Genomic DNA, 12,506 nt, shown 5'->3' on the forward strand with positions numbered 1-12,506 from the left:
ATGATCCTAAAGGTTCAGCCCTTCCTATTTTCCACCCCTGAATGTGTTAAAGAGTGGACAATGTTTATACTGGAGGTGCTGATACTTCGGAGAACAAGAAATCTGAGTTTTACTCCTGCTTCCTCTTTGCCTTGTTTGCTAGGAAGCTTCATTTCCAGGCTGGTTTTACTGATTTTAGAGTGAAGCTCCTCAGATACCTTCTATGAAATATTGAATAAACAAAATATTGAATAAACAAAAGAATAATATTACTAGGTGGAGGTTATAAATCTGACTTTGAGAATTTGTGTGACCTTTGCCTTATCTCACAAGTGGGGGCCATGGGACTGTTGTGATAACTGAGTTCATGTCATGCACGTCACACAGTGCCCACCATGCAAGAGATAATGAGTTAGTCATTTCCTATGCCTATTGCTAGGAGCCTCCTCATTGATCTCACTGTTTCCACCCTTGCTCTTTACAGTCTGCTCACAAAGCAGTTTGCGAATCATCTTATTTTATTTTTTCTTATTAAGAAGTTTATATATATACACATCTGATTTTATTTATATAATAATAATAAACACCGACATAGCACTTGCTATGTGCCAGGTGTTGTTTTAAACCCTTTACAATATCAACTCATTTGTCACCTCAACCCTAATGAGATAGGCACTGTCATTATCCTTATTTTATAGATGAGGACACAGTACAGGGAAGTAAACAGTCGTGCCTTATATCACACAGCTGGTGGGTGGGGGTTTGAACTCAAGGTGTCCACATCATGTTATTATTTTTTTCCCGGCTTCATTCCCAATATCTAGAACACTATTGGGCACAGAGGAGGTGTTTAGGCATATCCCTGCGAAGGTCACATTCTAATAGGGCAAAAAACAAATGAATGAAATATACACGTGTAATTTTAGCCTTAAAATACAAGACTAGATTGCTTCATATTGGTCTTTTAAAAATCCGATCCCTCTTAACAGTTTCCCCATTATCTAGAGAATGAGATTATAAACCCTATTCCTAGCTCCCAACACACTAACGATGCCTCTGCCCATTCAGAGAAAGGAACCTGTCAGTCACTAATACAGCCCATTCACCAACGGTGTGTGTTTGTTTGCGTCCCACAACACTGTTCATTCTTCAGTTTGTGGTCTGTGTACTTTCCTATCTTCTTCAAAAGCTAATACGTAAACTCCAGCCCTAGCCACTGGGTGGAGCCAGTGGCTTTTTCCTACCCTCTTAGTCTTTGTGTACGCAGAACATTCCGCCCCGTATCCTGCAATTACACCGGCAACACCGTTGCTGACCTTTAAATTCAAGATACAAAATTCCCGACCGCTAGAATCTTTTCCTTAATTGGGCACTTGTCCTCCCTGTCCTTCCATAAGTGTATTGGTGTCTGAAATCTTAGAATGCTGGCCTCCGCAGAACAAAGTAAACACTTCTGCACAGCGAACCTGGAGAAGAGACGCTGTAGGCACAAATATCTCGCCTTGGAACGGTGACGTCACCTGTACAGCCGCCTCTCCTCTGCGCTTGCGCTGTGACCCCAACACCTTCGCGGCCCCATGTTGACTATTGGCAGATGTGGTCTCAAAGGCATTACTGAGCGTGCGCAGAACCGGTCGCTGTAGATTTTATAGGCTACGGTGCCGGAGAGCTGGTTCAGAAGCGGAAGTGCTTGTCGGGGCCAGTTCTTGTAACGGTCTCTTCAACAGTAAGCAGAAAATCAGTTGACGAGAAAGACAGTGAGGTTGAGCGGACGTTTGCTGGGGGTCTTGGGCTAAGTGATGGGGGATTCTGGGGGACGAGTGAAGGGAGGTTTATGAGGGTCATTGATACGGGGGTTTATAGGTTGAGTGATGGGGAACCGAGAAGTCAGTGTATGAGGGTCTGGGGGGCTCATTGGTGGACAAAGTTATGGGGCTAGTTAGGATAGAGTGGGGCCTATTGAACTTTGACATTTACACATTTTCCAGCATAGTGACCTATACTTAGGGTTCATGCGTATCCCTCAGGCCCCTCGTTAGGTGCGCCCTGCCTCTCCCTCTGTCCCTCTCCCCTCGCCTAAACCCTGAGTAGGGGCCTGGTGTGAAAGCGCCAGGAGAAGTGACCTGCACCTGAAGGCCTCTTTTCGGGTCCTGGGCAAGACTATCCCAGTGAGGTGAGGAGAAGGAAGAAGAGCCACCTGAGAAGACTTACCTAACAGCGGGCCTTCTCCACAGTTTGGGGGCTGGGAGGGGTGGGCGGGGCCTGGTGCTGCAGGATCTGAGGGGTCTAGGGGTAAAATGTCATTTGGATAATAGGTAGTTCTAAAGTTCAGTGTTTTTTTGTGACATTTAATAAATAATACTTTTGAATTACAGATTAATTGGGAAATAGAGGAAAGGAAAAAAATAACTGATTTGCCCCCCCCCATCACATTTATGTCCGTTCTTAAACATATATGTGTATGCCTTTTTAAACTTTTATAGTTTTAAGATAGGTTTCTGCAGTTTTATAATCTATTTTTATTTAGAAATTTATTGTAATTCAGTTTTAGATTTCTTCTATAACATTCTTTTAAACTTTTGAGATATGTCTACCACAACATACACAGAAAAGTGTATACTTCCATATAACATTTTAAATAACTGTGTAGAATTTTGTTGCTAATATTTACTTATTATTCTCTTATGGGTCACATGGGATTGTTTTAAGTTTGGCATTATTAAACTCAATGCCCAGATGAAGTTACTTACAGAGAAATTACACATTATGATAAATTATCTCATTAAGTGAATACAAGTTCTGGGTTGGGGTACAATTTATTATATCTAATAAAAGCCTTTGTGCTCAATGTTCACACAAAAAGTCAAAAATATACTGGTCATTATTAAAACCATATACTCTTCCACAGAGCAGCTTCATTGCTAGCTTATGTGAGGGGATTTCTAGGAGGATAATTCTGCTACTCCAAGCCTAATGGGGTCCTCATATGCTCTACCCTTCGCTACTTGTTCCAGCTCAATTTTCACACATCTCTGCCTTTTCCCAAGAACAGCAGGAAATGGCCAAACCCCAGGTAAGTATGTTATCTGTTTGTTCCTTTCTCTTTTTAACCATAGATGTGATGAGATTTATAGGAATCTTTACCATGAAATAGAAAATTATTTGTGAATGAGGACTAGTATCAGGGAAAATGAGAGACAGAAGATCAAGGCTAATTAGAATGTACATACTTGGAGGACTTCAGGGTAACAGATACAGACATGTCCCTTGACTTGTGATGGGGTTACATCCTGATAAACTCATAATAAAGCTGAAAATTCATTTAATACTTCTATTCTGCTCAGCGTCATAGCTTGGCAACATGGTACACTGTGGAGTATTCGTTGCTTCCCCTTTTGATCACATGACTGGGAGTTATGGCTCACTGCTGCTGCTCAGCATCAGAAGAGAGTATTGTTTTACATATTGTTAGCCCAGGAAATTATTAAAATTAAAAATTCTAAGTATGGTTTCTACTGATTATGTATTGATTTAGCATCACTGTAAAGTTGAAAAATCACAAGTCAGACCATGTTTAGTCAGGGGCCATCTGTATTAATGTTGAGCTGCTGGTTTCTCTTTGAGTCTTCAGGCAGCCAAAGGGAAATATAACCAGTTCCTTGATTCACCTTATTCATCAGGAGAGAGCATAGAAAGGCCTCAGGAGAAGCCAGGGTTTCCTGGAATTGCTTTTCAGGGCATTTTTTTGGTTCAGTTGTCATGTGGAATTATCTTTAACCACAACCTGGTGATAAATAATGTTCCTGATTTCCTGTAGATATTTCCCATTTCTAAGTGAGCTGGAGATATGGTCATATTATAAATTAGGAATGAAATCTCTTAAGGAACCTGCCTGTCTTTCAAATGACTTTCCTGAAGTAATTTTCTCAGTTGGACTTTAAGTTCCCTTTTGGCCAAGACACAAAGTCTACAGATAGCCATAGTCTACCATCTTTTTTCTTTCATTTTTTTATCTTTTAAATTAACTTAAAATTGATTTTGCATTTGTGTCAGTTGATAAGTGTTAATACGTGCAGATTGGTGTAACTAATCTACAGGTTCTAGTTTCTTCACCACAAAAACTGCCTCATGCTACTTATTTATAGTCATATCCTCCCCCTGCCTATAACCTTAGCCAACCACAGATCCATTCTGTGTCACTATAGTTTTGTCTTTTCAAGAGTGTCATTTAAATGGGGCCATATGCTCTGTAACTTTTCTTTCTTTCCTTTTTTTTTTTTTTTTGAGGTGGATACCACTGTATTGTCCAGGCTGGTCTTGAACACCTAAACTCAAATGATTGTCTTCCATCATCTTCTGGATTAGCTGGGATGAAAGTTGTATGCCACCATGCCCAGCTTAGTGCAACCTTTTTTTAAAAATTAAACTTTTCCTTTTGAGGTGATTGATTTACATATAATTTGAAGAATAATATAGATAGGTCCCGTGTACCTTTTCCCATTTCCCCCAATGATAACATATTTCAAAACAAGTATAATATCACAATCAGGATATTATATTAATATGATTAGGCATGGGCTGGGGTTGTGGTTTAGTGGCAGAGCACTTGCCTAGCATGTGGGAGGCACTGGGTTTGATCCTCAGCACCACTTAAAAATAAATAAAATAAAGGTTTATCAACAGCTAAAAAAATTTTTAAAAATATGATCAGGCACAGAATAGTTCATTACTTCAAGGCTCCCTCAAGGCTACATTCACAGCTTTTCTCCTCACACCCATTCTTAATCTCCTGGCAACTACTAGTATGTTTTCTGTTTCAGAAGCTTTGTTATTTCAAGAACATGATTTAAATGGAATCATACAAACCAGGTGCAGTGGCTTATTCCTGTAATTCCAGCAACTTGGCAGCTGAGGCAGGAGAATTGTGAGATTGAGGCCAAAGTCAATTTAGCAAGACTCTCAGCAACTTACTGAGACCCTGTCTCAAAATAAAAAAAAAATGAAAAAGACTGGGGATGTAGCTCAGTGGTAAAACTTCCTTGGGTTCTATCCCCAGTAACATAAAAATAAAGAAAAAGAATTAAATGGAATCATATAGTACATAATATTTTGGGATTGGACTTTTTTTCTTTTTACTCAACACAGTTCTCTGGAGATTCACCCAAATTGTTGTGTGTGTTATTGTTCTTTTTTTTTTATTATCGCTGAATTCATGGTATAGATGTTCTATGGCTTACTTATCCATTCATCTTTTGAAATACATTTGGGCTATTTCCAGATTGGGGCAATTATAAGTAGAGCTACTTAAACATTCAGATTTTGTGTAAACATGTTTTCATTTCTCTAGAGTAAATATGAATTGCTGGGTCATATAGTAAGTGTATGTTTAGCTTTTGAGAATCTGCCAAAGGGGTTTCTGGAGCCATTGACCCATTTTTCATTTCCATAAGCAGTATGCAAGAATTTCAGTTGGCACATTTTTGTCAGCAGTTGGTATATTCAGTATTTTAAAAAAGTTTTAGTCATTTTAGAAGGCATGTAGTAGTATCTTATTATGGTTTTAATTTGCATTTCCCTAATAGCCAAGTATATTGAACATTTTATATATGCTTATTTACTTTTTTGTATGTCCTCTTTGATAATGTATCTGTTCAAAAGGTTTTGTCCTTTTGAAAACTGGATTGTTTTCTTACTGTTGAGGTTTGAGAGTTCTTTATATATTCCTTATTCAAGCCCTTTGTCAGTCCCATGGTTTGTAAGTCTTTTCTCCAAATGTGTGGCCTGTCCTTTCAATTCTCTTAAGAGTGTTATTTGCAGAGCAAGATTTTTTTTTTTATTTTGAAAGTGTCCAGTGTATAAATTATTTATTATATGGAGTGTGCTTTTGGTATCAGATCTAAGAACACTTTTTCCTTACTTGATGTCATGAAGATTTTCTCCTATTCTGTAAGTTTACTAGTTTTTGGTTTTATATTTTGTTCTATGATCCATTTTGCATTAATATATACTTTATATACCTTTATACTTTATGTATCTATATATACATATGTGTGTATACTTATATGTCTATATATACACACACATACGTATACACACTTATATATGTATTTATGATTTATCCATTTATCTATTGGCAGATACCTAGGCTAATTCTATTATCTTGGCTATTTTTTAATATTTATTTTTTAAGTTTTAGGTGGACACAATATCTTTATTTTACATTTATGTGGTGCTGAGGATTGAACCCATGCTAGGCGAGCATTCTACCGCTGAGCCACAACTCCAGCCCATATATCTTGGCTACTTTATTGGTTTAAAACTTTTCTCAATGCATGCATTTAATGCTGTAAGATTTTCTCTAAGCAGTGTTTTAACTGTGTCCCACAAAGTTTTGTATATTTTCATTTTTGTTCAGTTCAGATTACTTTCAAATTTTCAATAATACTTCCTCTTTGATTATATGTGTTATTTGGAAGAATAATTAAAAAAAAATTTTTAGTTGTAGATGGACACAACTTTATTTATTTATTTATTTATTTATTTATTTATTTATTTATTTATTGTGGTGCTGAGGATCAAACCCAATGCCCCACACATGCCAGGTGAGTACTCTACCACTAAGCCACAACCCCAGCCTGGAAGAATGATGTTTAATTTCCAAGTGTCTAGTCTTCCTGTTATCTTTCTATTACTATATATGTAGTCCTTTGTCCTTAGTTTTTAGCAGTTTGATGATGTATCTGGTTGTGCATTTCTTGTGGGTTTTTTCTGTTTGGGGATTGCTGAGCCTCTTGAACCTACAGATGCAGGTCTTTGCCAAATATGGAAAGTGGTCAGGAAATTTTTTTTCAAGTATTTTTCTGAACTATCCTTTCTCTTCTTCTGGAACTCTAAAAACCTAAATTTGGTGTTATCTCACAGGTCTTAGAAGCACTATTCATTTTTTCAGTATTTTTGTTTTCCAGATTGGTTAAATTGTATTGATTACTTTGAGGCTTATTCACTCTTTTATCTATTATCTCCATTGGGCTATTAAGCCCTTTCTAGTAGGAGGTTATTTTGGTTATTATCTTTTTCAGTTTCAAAATTTCCATTTGGTTCTTCTTTAGATCTTCTGTGTCTTTGATGAGACTTTCTAGTTTTCTTGTGGTTCCCAGAAGGTTGGTCTAACTTCTTGGGTAGTGTGTGTGTGTGTGTGTGTGTGTGTGTGTGTGTGTGTGTGTATGTTACTGGGGATCAAACCCAGGGCCTCATGCAGGGTAGGAAACTGCTTGACCATTGAGCAATATCCCCAGCCTGGGTGTTTTTTATAATAACTGCTTTAAAGACTTTCTCAAATGATTCCAACACTTGTATCTGCTTGATGTTGGTATCTGTTTTTTTTTTCTCATGACTGTTGAGATTTTCTTGTGTACCATGTAATTTTGGAATATGTCCTACATATTTTAATGTGATATTATGAGACACTGGGTTTGTTTAAGTCATATGGAGAATGTTGATATTTTGATTTGCCATAGGCAGTTGACCCAGTTGAGTTCAGGCTATAAGTTCTAATCAGTTTTCTGTAGTTTGTGGTTTCCATGTTTATTTAGTTTTTAAACCTCATAACAGACATTCTGGGATGTAGGCAGTGGTTTGTCCCTTAGTTCAGTTCTCAAAAGTGTTTACTTTTTTGTTTTAGAGTAGATCCACAAATGCACAGTTTGAGAATGAGCCCAGGAGTTGATATATGATGTTATGGGGTTTCTTTCCTGAATTCTTCCTCCCCATGATTTCCTGTGAATTTTCTAGTTCCCTGTTTTCCCCCTTTTTGTCCATCTTATAGAGAAATTTTTTTTGTTTTTGTTTTTTGTTTTTTACTAGACTGCACACTTACCCCAGCTATGCTCATGGATGGACACAAGTTGCAGATACAGAAGACAAAAAATAATGAAGTTTCTCTTGGGACTAAGAGCTTCAAATCAGAGTCTGGGTTTTAGATGATGGCCAGAGTCTACTGGTACTGCAGGTCCTGTTGTAGCTATTACTGCTGCTGCTACTGCTGGATTTTCTGCTGCCTGGGGTGTGAGAGAAAGGAGGGAAAAAAGAAAAATGGATTTTCCCCTCACTGTTTGAGCATTAGGAGCTTCCTTACCACTCTTCAAGCCGATCTAGAGAGTTGCTTCATGAACTTTCTTTTCTTTTCCCTTTTCTTTTCTTTCTACCAGAGGTTGAACCCAGGGGTGCTTAACTACTGAGCCACATACCCAGCCCTTTTTATGTTTTATTTTGAGACAGGGTCTCACTGGGTTCCTCAGAGCCTTGCTAAGTTGCTGAGGCTGGCTTTGAACTCGTGATCCTCCTGCCTCAATCTCCCAAGTCACTGGGATTATAGGAGTGCACCACCATGCCTGGTTCTTGAGCTCTTTCTGTATCTTTACTATCTTCTTGGCTCCATGCTGACTTTATCTTAGGCCAGGGAAAACCACAGAATCAGTGGCAAACTCGCAATGAATTTGGTGGCACTTCAAAGTCTAGGCTTTTCCCTTAATCGAGTCTGGCCTTGAACTTATGATTCTCCTGCCTCCGCCTCCTGAGTCTCTAGGATTACAGATGTACATCACCACATATGGCACATATGGCTTCTTTCCTCTATTTTGTGTTTTTGTTTTTACTTTTCAGAATTACCAGATTGCCACTGAATGCATTCTGTCCAGGTTTTATGCTTGTATTCAGTGAGAGAGAGACAGTGTGTAATGTACTTACTTCATCTTACTTGGGACCACATACCCCAATGCTGTGCTGTACTTTGCTGCCCACTGTCCCTGTGTACATGCCTGTATGTTCCAGATCAACCAGACAGCACTGTACTATGTTGTTACCTCAGCTTCTCCTTACTTCTGCAGTTGCCAATCTCTGAGCTGCCAGGCAGATGTGGCAAACAGTGGGTGGGTTGGCCATGTGCTTAGGAATCTTTTTAAATTCTATTTTCATTGTGAAATGTCACTGATCCCAAGCATTTTCTCTTCTGCTGCTCTTTGTAAAAGAAATATAAATTTTCTCATTGACAATGGAACAGATGTACTCTACAAAAATCTAAAATAGTGAAGAATATAAAAAGGATGTGAATAGCAAAATGTTGATTGATTTAATTCCCCTCCACTCCATTTTTGCCTCTAATTCCCTTTCTCCTCTGCATGTATTTATATTTAATCAATCATCTTTCTGCTCTTTCTATTATTCTTCCTACCTAATGCTCAGAAATTCATTCTTTTATCACTTCCTTTATGTTTGGACAACTTCCTTTAGGTTTCTTCTTCTTTTATTTATTTATTTTTTTGAGACAGGGTTTTGGTAAGTTACCTTGGCCTCCCCAATTGCTAGGATTATAGGCACATGCTATCATACCTGTTATAGGTAGTTTTTTTTTTAATAGGTCTGTCAGTGACAAATTCTTTGTTTTCCTTCTTCTGAGTATGTCTTGATTTCTCCTTATTTCCTGAAGGATAACTTTGCCAGATACAAAACTGGTTAACTGTGCTTTTGTTTTCAGCATTTGAAAAGTATTAAGCCATTTCTTTCTGACCTCCTTGGTTTCCTGTGAGATTCACATTTTTTAACCTCTACAGGGTTGTTTCTCTCTGGCTGTCTTCAAGATTCTTTTTCTTTGTACTTAGTTTTCAGAAATTTAGTTTGGACATATGTTGGCAAGGATTTCTTTGGATTTCTCCTAAACCCATAGGTTTTCTCATTTTCTTAAATCTGTAGGTTTATGACTTTTGTCAAATTTGGAAAGTTTTCAGTCATTATTGCTTTGAATACCCTTTTAGTCACATTCTAGTCTCCTTCTAGGACGTCAATAATATGAATATTAGATATTTTGTTATAATCCTGTGGGCCTCTGAGATTCTGCTCATTGTTTTTCATTCTTTTTTTTGTGGTCTTGAGGTTTAAAGTATGGGGGCATTTTACCATTAAGCTACATCCCAGTTCTTTTCATTTTTTTAAAATTTAGGGACAGGGTTTCACTCAGATGCTGAGGCTGCCTTAAACTAGAGATCCTTCTACCTCAGCCCCCTGAGTCACTGAGATTATAGGAGGTATGTACCACTGGACCTAGCTCAATCTGTTTCAGTGGTAGAGTGCTTGCTTGCCTAGTATATGTGAGGCACTGTGTTTAATCCTCAGTACCACATAAAAGCAAATAAATAAAATAAAGGTATTGTGTCCATCTACAACTAAAATATTAAAAAAGTAAACTGGCTGGGCATGGTGGTACTAGCCTCTAATCCCTGTGGCTTGGGAGGCCAAGGCAGGAGGATTGCAAATTCAAGGCTAGCTTAGGCAACTTAATGAGGCCCTAAGCAACTTTGTAAGAACTTGTCTCAAAATTAAAGAAAAAAATTAAAAAGGCTGGGGATGTGACACAGTGGTTAAGTGTCCCTGGGCTCAATCCTCATTACCAAAAAAAAAAAAAAAAAAATAGATTGAGTAAATTCTATTGATATTCATCCTCAGATTCACAGATTCTGTCCTTTTTCATCTCCATCTTCACTAAACAGTTTTTTTGACTTTTTTTAGGTGCTGGGGATTGAACCCAGGGCCTGTGAATGATAGGCAAGTTCCCTCCCACTGAGCTACACCCCCAACCCTATTTAGTGAGTTTGTAATTTGCTTATTGTATTTTTCAGCTCTATAATCTCTGTTTGGTTCTCTCTTTTGTAACTTCTATTTATTTGTTGAGATTTCCTGTTTTTATTTGTTGCAGTAGAAATTTTAATTGTTGAAGCATTTTTTGTTAGCTGCTTTAAATCTTGTTAAGGTGTTATGGGCTAAATTATGTCTACCCAAAACTCATATGTATGCACCAGCATTAGTGTAGGCCCTATAAGTTATGGTCTTAGTCCCATAAAACTGCCCCAACTTAGATGCCAACCATAAGTGGGGTGCCTAGGCTACCTGCCCTTCTGCTCAGCTAACTACAAATTTGGGGGTTCCCATATACTATTCTCTATAGGTTTAGTAATTTACTAGAACAATTCACAAAACTCAGGAAATCACTATAATTATGATTACTGGTTTGTTATAAAGTATACAACTCAGGAACCAAATGGAAGAGTTATATAGAGCTAGTTAGGAGGAGGTATAGAGCTTCCTTCCTGGTGTGCCACTCTCCTAGCAACTCAGTGTGTTTACCAACTCAGAAGCTCTGCTAACTCCATCATTCAGAAATTTTCATGGAAGTTTTATTACATAGACATGAAAGATTAAATCATTGGCCGTTGGAGACCAACTGAATCTCTAGCTTATCTTTTCTTTCCAGAGATCTGAGGGTGGGGCTGAAAGTTTCAACCCTCCTGACATGTGCTTAGTTTTTCTGGTGACTGTCATGAAGCTTTCTAGGGCCACTTATGAGTCATCTCACTAGCTACAAAGGACAGTAAATTCTAAGAGTTTGGGGAGTCCTCTGCAACTGTGGGAAATGTTTACTTTTATTATGTCATGGGGTATTGTATTTTTGCTTTTTTAAAAATTTGTTTTGTTTTTGGTGCTGGGGATTGAACCCAGGGCCTTGTGCATGCAAGGCAAGCACTCTACCTACTGAACTATATACTTAGCTCTCTAATTTGGTTTTGAGATCTCTTACAAGAGTGGTTATAAACTCCGGCCCTCCAGTGAGGGGGGTCTGGGGAATATTGTGGTGGATGTTTACAGTGTGCCTTTCCTGGGATTTTTTCTTTATGCTGGTGGATGGCTTAATGCCAGTCCTGGTGTTTGTGCTGTGACCAGGTGACCCTCTTAGAGGAAACTTTATACTGCAGATTCTCTGTAGTTCTTATCTGTCCTATGTCCAGTTTATTTCTGCTAAGATAGTCACTCTTAGGAGAGTGGGAAAGTAGTCATGTTCAAGTATCTCAGTTGATACAGAAAGGACAACTTGACAAAACCCACAAAATATCAGAAGTGGTTTACTACTTACAGACCCCAGAGAGGAGTGCAGCATGCCTCTCAGGAAGGGATGAGCCATCTATGATACAACATGCTCAACTAGGGTGAGGGGTAAAAGAAAGAGGGAATAAGCTGTGAGCTGAAGCCTTTACTAGGGTCTAGTACATCACCTAAGTGGGTTTTCTTCAGGAGAGTTCTAAGTAGGGTGTTTAAAGCAAGCAGGCATGATTCCCCGCAGTCGCACTGTAACTGAGAGGTGGTCACTGTGGCATGTGTGCAGTCTGTGTAGGGTGTGGAGGTTGTATCTAGCTGTCCCACAGGGAGTGGTCACTAGCAGGTGGTTGTATAAGGTAGATATCTGAATTGACTACTTTGAAGAACCTGGAGGAGGTGGAAAACTGGAAACAGCATCAAAGGTGCTTGTGATTAGAGTAGTTCCAATTTATATTTAAAATGGTGCCTCTTGTGTCAGTTTCCCCTTTGGTGAATTTGCATGGTACCTGATCTCCTGGAGGGAGAAGGAGTTCTTGGCCAGCAGGGATGAAGAGCTTTTCCAGGCTGAGTGATTGTTATATGGGGATCCCCCCCCCCCCCCCCCC

At 38.5% G+C, this 12,506-nt stretch overlaps 1 protein-coding gene across 1 annotated transcript in view; it reads left to right on the top strand.

Annotated features, from left to right (window-relative positions):
• Window positions 1-1,620: 1,620 nt before the first annotated feature.
• LOC308639732 (uncharacterized protein) overlaps window positions 1,621-12,506 on the top strand; it is a 39,307-nt gene continuing 28,421 nt past the window's right edge. The window contains exons 1-2 of the mRNA XM_081278011.1: window positions 1,621-1,705; window positions 2,994-3,052. Of these exons, the coding sequence (XP_081134137.1) occupies window positions 3,038-3,052 (15 nt within the window). The 5' untranslated portion in view covers window positions 1,621-1,705; window positions 2,994-3,037. The remainder of the gene's footprint in view (window positions 1,706-2,993; window positions 3,053-12,506) is intronic.

This window comes from Spermophilus citellus (genome assembly GCF_964194105.1).
Source record: "Spermophilus citellus genome assembly, chromosome: X".
Taxonomy (NCBI): domain Eukaryota; kingdom Metazoa; phylum Chordata; class Mammalia; order Rodentia; family Sciuridae; genus Spermophilus; species Spermophilus citellus.